Genomic DNA, 9,235 nt, shown 5'->3' on the forward strand with positions numbered 1-9,235 from the left:
CTTGGGAATTCAGAGGTTGTCGAACATCAGTCGAACCCTGTAAAATCTCTTCAAAACTCTCCGTCACATCCTGTATGGTTCTAGCTCAACCTCAGAGTACCTCAGGAGAACCAGCTGGTCTACTTTTGGTTACTTTCTCCTGTACCTATTCCACGAGGTATGACCACACCAGGGGCGGATACCACACTGGCCGACCTCAGGCGCGGACCTGACCAGGCGCCTAAGTAGGTCAACTGAGAAGAGTCTCCGAGGTATCTTGGATATTAGGCGGTTGGGTATCTCTTATATGAGACTATTGGTTATCTTCGATCTCGGATGGGTTTTGGTGTATATTCGTCTCTTTTCGTGGTACGTTTTAGTCTCATTCGAGCAAGATGAACAATTTTATTTAGGTATATATTATTCTATTCTACATTATTATGTACGTAAAGAAAACGCTCGTTTTTACTTTCTATTACTACAGTATATTTTACTATGTATCTTTACATCTGGGGTCCTCCTTTGTGATTTTTTATGTATCTTTACATCTGGGGTCCTCCTTTGTGATTTTTTTTTTTTTTTTTTTTTTTTTTTAAAAATTTTCTCTCAAAAATCGTCAGGTTCATTGGTTGTCAGTTCATCCAGGAAATGTTGCGAGTGAGGGATTAGGTTACCCGCGTTTCGGACTGGAAAACACGGAAAAGATAGGATAAATTTTAAGCGCGCAGCTCGACCGTAAACAAGGGAGCGCGAAGCGCGACCGCATGCACAACCGTGCGAAGCCCCAGGAGCGCACAACGCGACCATAAACAAGGGAGCGCGAAGCGCGACCCTATGCTCAACCCCGCAAAGCCCCAGGAGCGCGCAGCGCGTCCATATGTACAACCCCGTGAAGCCCACAACCTCCCGAACACGCAGTGCGAGTAGGTAATAATAATAAACTGAAAATTAAACAAAATAGGTAGGTACCTACATACCTAAGAGGTAGGTACTAATTTTCAATTTTCTTTAACCACAATCAAAAAATTCCCGGAGGAACGGGCCCCGCTTGTTACTTTTTAATATCCAAGTACGCAACCTTCCGAACACGCAGTGCGAGTAGGTAATAATAATAAACTGAAAATTAAACAAAATAGGTAGGTACCTACATACCTAGGTACTAATTTTCAATTTTCTTTAACCACAATCAAAAAATTCCCGGAGGAACGGGCCCCGCTTGTTACTTTTTAATATCCAAGTACCTACAGCCATCTCTGTGGCTGAGTAGTCATGAGCACTGACTCTCAACCTAGAGGTGCTGGGTTCGAATTTCGGCCAGGGCTGAAATTTTCTGACCGAATTTTTCGGTTGTTGGAGAGATAGGTATGCATGTGATGAGATAATTATGCAAAAGAATGTGTCATGAAGTAATGCGAAGGTTCCTACATTTTTTTTTTTTTTTAAATACCTACCTAATTAGTTAGTTGGTAGGTTAGTGCCTACACAGGTAGGGTGCCTGGTTGTACCTTGGCCCCCAAAATCACTTTTTGATTTTTTTAATTTTTTCTATTAATGTTATTGGCATAATTTTACCTGTCAGGTCTACCTGATAGTGTGTGTGCTCATCAGTTACATATCATCAGGTAGACCTGACGGGCGGACCTGATAGTGACTGGCTGGCCTTAGGTTACCTGGGACAGTTTGTCCTCAATGCTGAACTGATCGTCCGGATCTATATACGCTACGAACTTCCGCAAAGGTGTCTCCGCCTACATGTTGAAATGACACAAGCTAAGTACTAAGTTATTATATCACTATTGGGACTAGACCCCTGGATAACAAATTGAATGTTCCACGGTTCCACCTCTGGGACTGACTGATCAGTGAAATTGACCACGGAATTACCTGTATCATATGATTGTATCTAATATCTATGAAATTCTCATCTCCTCAGGTACTGGAAACACAATCATCAAAGCTGTCAACGTCCTAAAGGAACACAATGTACAGGAGGAGAACATTATTCTCTCCAATCTGTTCTCGACACCCATGGCCACCAAATGTGTTCTCACTACATTCCCTCAGGTGTGTACCAGCCTACAGTGCTAAAAATGCCCACCTCTGTGGCCGAGTGGTCAAGAGCACCGACTCTCAACCTGGAGGTCCTGGGTTCGAATCCCGGTCAGGGCGGAAATTTTCTAACTAGACTTCCGTTCTTGGATAGGCATGTAAAAGAATATGCCTTGAAGTAATGTGAAGGTACAATCTTGGAAAAAAATTGTCGTGTTGTTCTTTTTAACATTTAAAATTACTTTGATTTTTTTAACTTGAGTTTTACACTTAACTGAACGGCTAGTATATTTTCACCTTTTCTTCCTTGCAGCTCAAAATGTTGACGTCGGAAATCCACCAGATCGCGCCAAATCATTTCGGTCAGAAATACTTCGGCACCGACTAGGCCGAGTGGTCAAGAGCACTGACTTTCAACCTGGAGGTCCTGGGTTCGAATCCCGGTCGAGGCGGAAATTTTCTAACTAGACTTCCGTTCTTGGATAGGCATGTAAAAAAATATGCCTTGAAGTAATGTGAAGGTACAATCTTGGGAAAAAAAATTGTCGTGTTGTTCTTTTTAAGATACCATTTTTGGTTTTTCCAAGTGGCTCTATTTTGTTGATAGTTGTTGCCATCAATATAGGCATTGTGGTTAATGTGTTGGACTTCGTATCTGGAAGTTTATAGTTTGAGTCCAAATTATCAAGATGTATTACCTTAGTGGGGAACAATATTTGTGATGAACATTTAAAATTACTTTGATTTTTTTAACTTGAGTTTTACACTTAACTGAACGGCTAGTATATTTTCACTTTTTCTTCCTTGCAGCTCAAAATGTTGACGTCGGAAATCCACCAGATCGCGCCAAATCATTTCGGTCAGAAATACTTCGGCACCGACTAGGATGAGGTGTTCGCACGCTTTGGAAGTGCAGGTACCGTGGCGGTCAAGCGAGAATGAGGAGGTGGTGGTGAATGGGAAAGTACCAAAAACCAAAATACAGTGATACTGTGACACCTTCGAATAGCGGACACTCTTTTATATCTGAGCATAAAGGTAGAAATACACTACTATCACGTCAAGTGAGCTTACGTGACGTGAGGGCAGTGTGGTTTTCAAGAACGTAATTACCTACAATATTATGGGAAAACTTTGAACTACATCTTTCTGACTCCCTATGAGCTCACGAGTAGTTTGTTTCTACTTTAGGTACCTCGGTGTAGTGGTCAAGTCGCTCGCCTGGTAAACAGGAGAGCGTGGGTTCAATCCCAACCGAGATATATGGAATTTTATCCTCAGTATAATTTGAGGATTTGACCACAGTAATAGTAGTAGCCTACTGCTGGAGTAAAGGAACTTTGCAGTCCTATGCGAGCAGTATAAATGAGCACTATTATTATTCATTTTTGGATCACAAGGTTTTGTCCGCTATTGGAAGGTGTCTGTTTTTCGGAGGTGTTCGTTAAAGGAGAAGAAAAACTTTGAACTACACCTTTCTGACTCCCCATGAGCTCACGAGTAGTTTGTTTCTACTTTTAGGTACCTTGGTGTAGTGGTCAAGTCGCTCGCCTGGTAAACAGGTGGGCGTGGGTTCAATCCCAACCGAGATATGGAATTTTATCCTCAGTATAGTTTGAGGATTTGACCACAATAATAGTAGTAGTAGCCTACTGCTGGAGTAAAGGAACTTTGCAGTCCTATGCGAGCAGTATAAATAAGCACTATTATTATTCATTTTTGGATCACAAGGTTTTGTCCGCTATTGGAAGGTGTCTGTTTTTCGGAGGTGTTCGTTAAAGGAGAAGTAATGTTCAACTGTAGTACTTTGCCTGGGGTGATGTTTTTGCCTCAGGAGTGATGAAGATTTTCTGTGCCTTTGAGAATTTAGGGTGGTAAAATTGTAAGTTTTATCGCGGTAATTCCCTTTGAGGGTAATATGTTCAGAAATTTCTGGAATATTGACCATTAGGCCATTTTCCTAAACATTTGAAGGTAATATAATAAGGATTGCTACTGTGTGTAAGGATCATTTCTACTTAAAAGATGTGAATGGAAGTTACACTTTTTTTTAATTTGCACTGATTTTAATTTTTGTTCCTAAATTGATGAAATTGTTAGACCAGACACTCGGTACAAATATTCTATGATCTTTTTAATTTGCACTGATTTTAATTTTTGTTCCTAAATTGATGAAATTGTTAGACCAGACACTCGGTACAAATATTCTATGATCTTATCAATTTTGATTTCGTACTTTTTATTTTATGCCTGCATAGGTACATACTTGTAATAAATTACATTTGTGTTTTTTACTTTCCTTATCCTATAATAAGGAAAGTAGTGTATTGACAACCATATTGTTGGTTGAGAATAGGTAGTGTTGAAAGTCAGACTTACTTTAGCCCTTTCACCCCTAAAGGGACAATACGTCCCACAGAATCATTACTTTTAAAAGTGGATATGTCATCCCAAAGCCCAGACCTATCGAAAAAATTCCGTTCTCACTGTTTTTCAAACGTTTCTTTTGTGATCTAAGATGTCAGTAAAATTCACTTGGCTAACTTGTCTGGTTTTGTCTCCAGATCGATTTTTGTTCATTACTCCTAGGGAACCTAGGAGGACATGAAACTTTGTAGAGGCCTTATTTATAGCCGAAATTTATTTATTAATATTCCGACGGGGGCTACCCATTTTTTACAATAATCCCTAATTTCTTAACAATACATATAAAGAAAATATAAAATTATGTTGTAAAATAATAATCTCGGAACGGCTGGCATTCTCCTATCCTTTCCTTCTCTTTTCAATTTCGGGACGATAAAATCTCCGTTGTTAGGTACAGTTTCCTCTATCAAACCTCTTGAAAATCAAACGGCTGGATTTCTCCTATCTTTTCCTCAAATTTCTAGACGATAAGACCTTAGTATCTTAGTAATTAAAGCTCCTTCTATAAAAACCTCTTTGGGGGAGAAAAAAGAAAAGATGTCTTACGTGTGGATTGTTTTTGACGTGCACAAACTGCTCGACCATTTTCTTCTTGTCCGTCGTTCTGTACTTCATGATGCCTCGGAAAATTCGGTCCATTTTGACTTTGGGATTCGGCTTGGGGACGCCTTTTCTACAGAGGGATGTGACTTAAGGACGCCTCCTCTGCAGCTCCGGATGAAATCCGGAAAATATCTCCGGATAAAATACGAAAAATTCCCACTAGAATGTGAAAAATTCACACACGAGGCAGTGTTTCACTGAAAAGCCCTTCTGGTTCACCAAAAAATTCCCTTCTGTTCACAGGAACATTGCGTCCTTTCGTCAGAAAGTTGCCTTGGTGAAGAATTTGCTAGGGTAAAAATTCTCTGATCCTTTGATGCATTGACGCTCCCTCGTTTACCGATCTTTTGTTAGACGAATCACTGCAATACACATTTAAGTTAAAAGTATTTGAAATTTTAAATTGAAAATAAATAAAAATTATTAGGTATTAAATCAAAGCTTAAAGTTAGTAAGTATTAAAAGAAATCCGATTAAAAAGGTCCATTAAATTGACGTTCAAATGAATAACGACAAACTTATTGTCTCTCTACAAATAGGTAGGTACCTACAAAGTTTGAAAATCGTGAGAAGATTCCCTTTATCACAGACTTTATAAAAAAGGTAAATCTGAAAAATAATCTGAAAAAAGACAAAAGATTTAAAAAGTTTTTCTTACAAAATGTGAACTCGAAAACAACATAAAGTTTATTAATATAAATGTTCGAGCTATTCCAGAGTTGGATTAGGGTTTGAAGGAATTAAAAAATACCTCCATTATTGGATTACGGATGTTTAAAATTGAGCTTTCTAAAGTTGTGGTTTTTGTTTATAAGAGAGTTTATATGAAGGCATTTGTGGCCTGTTCCAAGAACGATTCTGCACTTTTACTCCACGCACAGAAAATATTTACGAATGGTACGTTTTGTCCTGCGCTTGAATTGAAAAGTGAGTGTAGGGTCGTTCTTGGAACAGAGTCCAGGTACCTAAACGTAGGGTTGAAAGCACAAAAGCACCCGGAATTCGTTTACAAAAATTGAAATCACGCAATAATAATTATTTAGTATGATTTTTTAAATTATTTCCTATTTAGGTATTAATTTGTTCCAATGTACGCAAATACGTACATAGGTACTATAACTTAGAGGGCAAAATTTGTTGCCTAGGGCAACCTCTTTGCCCTCGCCCATTGGACTTCACTAAACATATTAACACTTAAATAATTTGTTTTACAAAGAAACCCAATGAGCACACAATTTTAATATGTTTTCTCTAAATAACTGAAGAATTAATTTTGTTCAACTAAATTTACTAAATAAATAGTAAAAAAAAATAACTTGCAATACGCGTTCGACGGTTCGATCTGAATGAATCAGGTATTACTACAGGCACTAAACTCTACAATGACTAGTATTGGAGGAAATTATAAACAAAAATCACTACACAGAGAACACCTGGGTTAAATCAGCTGATATAATACAGTATGTTGCGATTGGTTAGTGATAGTAACTTCTAGGCGGCTGGGCTAGGCTTTAATCATTTGAAGTTGTGGTTATACACAGAGCTAGGCCACTAGGCTAGGCAAGGTTAGGTTTTAAAAATCTGGTGTGAACATCACACGACTTTCCTTATCCTATTGAATGGTGCTTATTTGGGTGTTCTGTTGTAACATTTGCAATATCTCCAACCGTTTAGTCGGTATAGCTGAAAACCGCCAAAAAAACATTTACAAATTACAATAACATTTTCAATCTCTAGAGGTTCGATAGGTATTTGAACACATGTTAGATAGAAGGACAAACTCTACAGAATTATGTACCTACGCATAGAGCCATTAGAGATGTTAAGGTAAACTCTCACTTGAAAGTGAAAGTTACGTCAAATATCTTTAAACTTGAATCAAGGACATCAACCTCTCCGTAGCGTAGTAATTAACGCGTTGGACTTCGGATCTTTGAACCCACGCCCTCCTGTTTACCAGGCGAGCGTCACCGAACGCTGGTAAACTTATCGACGCGACGCGCTGGGTGACGCGTGCTTACGTCACAATACAAAAATTACCTTGTATAGGTTCCCTATACGTAAGGGTAATAGAAAGTAATACAATGAATACGATTGAGCTGAATCGTTCAGAATTCAGTCGATGTCTGGACTTGAATTGCCATCAGTAATTAATTACCATGCTGAAAACAGACTGTATTGGTGACTAACCTTACCCATGTGTTTTAATTGACTGGTGTAATGTGTTACAGACCTCTTCCGCGCTGGGTGACGCGTGTTTACGTCACAATACAATGAATACGATTGAGCTGAATCGTTCATGTCTGGACTTGAATTGCCATCAGTAATTACCATGCTGAAAACAGACTGTGTTGATGACTAACCTTACCCATGTGTTTTACTTAATTGACTGGTGTAATGTGTTACAGACCTCTTCGGGGACAGACTGTCCAATAAAAATGTGAATTAAAAAGAATAATAATAAATGTATCAAAATAAAAAGATAAGCCTAACCTTTACCTAGGAAAAATAATAATTTAAGGGTCAAAATAGGACTTTTATTAGAGGTTTGATAGAGGTAACTGCTAAGGTCTTATTGTCCCGAAAGCGAAAAGAGAAGAAAGACAGGATAGGAGACAGTCAGCCGTTCCGAGAATGAACCTTATGCGTTCAGGATAAAATCCGTCCCGGGCGGGAATCGAACCCGCGGCCTAGCGCTTACAAGACAGACGCGCTACCAACCAAGCTAACTAGACTGGCTATAAGACTCATCTCTCTATAAATTAAATAAATAAATAAATGTACCTATCAAAATAAAAAGATAAGAAAAACCTTTACCTAGGAAAAATAATAATTTAGGGGCCAAAATAGGACTTTTATTAGAGGTTTGATAGAGGTAACTGCTAAGGTCTTATTGTCCCGAAAGCGAAGAGAGAAGAAAGACAGGATAAGAGACGGTCAGCCGTTCCGAGAATGAACCTTATGCGTTCAGGATAAAATCCGTCCCGGGCGGGAATCGAACCCGTGGCCTAGCGCTTACAAGACAGACGCGCTACCAACCAAGCTAACCAAACTTATCTCTCTATAAATAAGGGTCCTCAAATGTCAATTTGAACTATTAGGATTGGGAGTATTGGGGTTCTGTTGTACCTATCCCCATTTGAGACCAAGGTCCTTAAGAGGGTAATTAGCAGTATCTATGTTGATAATATTAATAGGGGTCTAAACTCTTCATTGTTTATTAGGCTGTTCATGATGGCACCATTTCATTCATAACTAATCCTATTATCGAATTAGTGATTAATAAAATTAGGTAGATGTACATATAGGTCCTAGGGATTGCCTTGAAGTAAAGCCATCTCAGGGTTTAAAAAAGGTAATTAAAAAGTTTTTAGCCAGCCTACTTAGTTTGAAAGCGTATCTGCCTTTTATGCGTTAGGTCGCGGTTTCCCGCCCAGGGCGAATTTTATCCTAAACAGATAAGGTTCGTTCTGGGAACGGCTGGCTTTCTCCTATCTTGTCCTTCTCTCTACCCTTTTGGGACGATAAGACCTTAGTAGTTACAGTTCTCTCTATCAAATCTGTACAAAAAAGTTCCAAGCGCAAAAAAAACATCTTTTGTTTAAGGCCTACATATTGTCCGCATGTGGAGTAAAATATTGAGGATTAGGGAATGCAAAGTCGTTCGTGAAACATCTTTTGTTTAAGGCCTACATATTGTCCGCATGTGGAGTAAAATATTGAGGATTAGGGAATGCAAAGTCGTTCGTGAAATAGGGCCCCCTTTTCTCTCAGCACGGTGTAGGGTCCACGTCTTGTCACCCGTGTATGGGGCACCTTGAGAGACTCCTGCATGACCTTACACGATGCAAAGTTGAAGTCAAGGTTAAGAGGTTGTCTCAAGGAATATGAAGGTCTCACTGTGACTAGGGTAGCCGTACTCAACATTTTTTGACTTGGATCACTCCTGTATGTTCGAGCAAGGTGTAGGGCCCTCTTCTCTCAGCACGGTGTAAGGTCCACGTCTTGTCACCCGTGTATGGGGCACCTTGAGAGACTCCTACATGACCTTACACGATGCAAAGTTGAAGTCAAGGTTGAGAGGTTGTCTCACGGAATATGAAGGTCTCACTGTGACTAGGGTAGCCGTACTCAACATTTTTTGACTTGGATCACTCCTGTATGTTCGGTATATTCC

General features: G+C 39.3%; 1 protein-coding gene and 1 long non-coding RNA gene across 3 annotated transcripts; one reads left to right on the top strand and one right to left on the bottom strand.

Annotated features, from left to right (window-relative positions):
• Positions 1-1,837: 1,837 nt before the first annotated feature.
• Positions 1,838-3,983, top strand: LOC113467147 (uracil phosphoribosyltransferase homolog). Of its 2 annotated transcripts, XR_003391317.1 has the most exons (3): positions 1,838-2,043; positions 2,839-3,465; positions 3,797-3,983. XR_003391317.1 is itself a non-coding variant. In XM_026823170.1 (2 exons), exons 1-2 carry the CDS (start codon positions 1,873-1,875, stop codon positions 2,414-2,416), a joined length of 246 nt encoding a protein of 81 aa, XP_026678971.1. In that variant the 5' UTR covers positions 1,838-1,872; the 3' UTR covers positions 2,417-2,431. The 2 variants fall into 2 exon arrangements, 1 of the variants encoding a protein (XP_026678971.1); XM_026823170.1 differs by lacking the exons at positions 2,839-3,465; positions 3,797-3,983 and adding an exon at positions 2,342-2,431.
• Positions 3,984-5,003: 1,020 nt separating this feature from the next.
• LOC113467145 lies at positions 5,004-5,862 on the bottom strand. Its single transcript, XR_003391316.1, has 2 exons — positions 5,717-5,862; positions 5,004-5,420 (listed from the first exon to the last, which is right to left on the bottom strand). It is a non-coding gene; the product is annotated as an uncharacterized LOC113467145 (long non-coding RNA).
• Between the last annotated feature and the right edge of the window lie 3,373 nt (positions 5,863-9,235).

Source organism: Diaphorina citri, unplaced genomic scaffold, assembly GCF_000475195.1.
Source record: "Diaphorina citri unplaced genomic scaffold, Diaci psyllid genome assembly version 1.1 scaffold414, whole genome shotgun sequence".
Lineage (NCBI taxonomy): Eukaryota > Metazoa > Arthropoda > Insecta > Hemiptera > Psyllidae > Diaphorina > Diaphorina citri.

Bases quoted from the DNA above. Each gene is read 5' to 3' on its own strand.
- LOC113467147 (XM_026823170.1), top strand. From the start codon at position 1,873: ATGATTGTATCTAATATCTATGAAATTCTCATCTCCTCAGGTACTGGA. The intron at 2,044-2,341 runs GTGTGTACCAGC...TCTTCCTTGCAG, and splicing joins TTCTCACTACATTCCCTCAG to CTCAAAATGTTGACGTCGGA.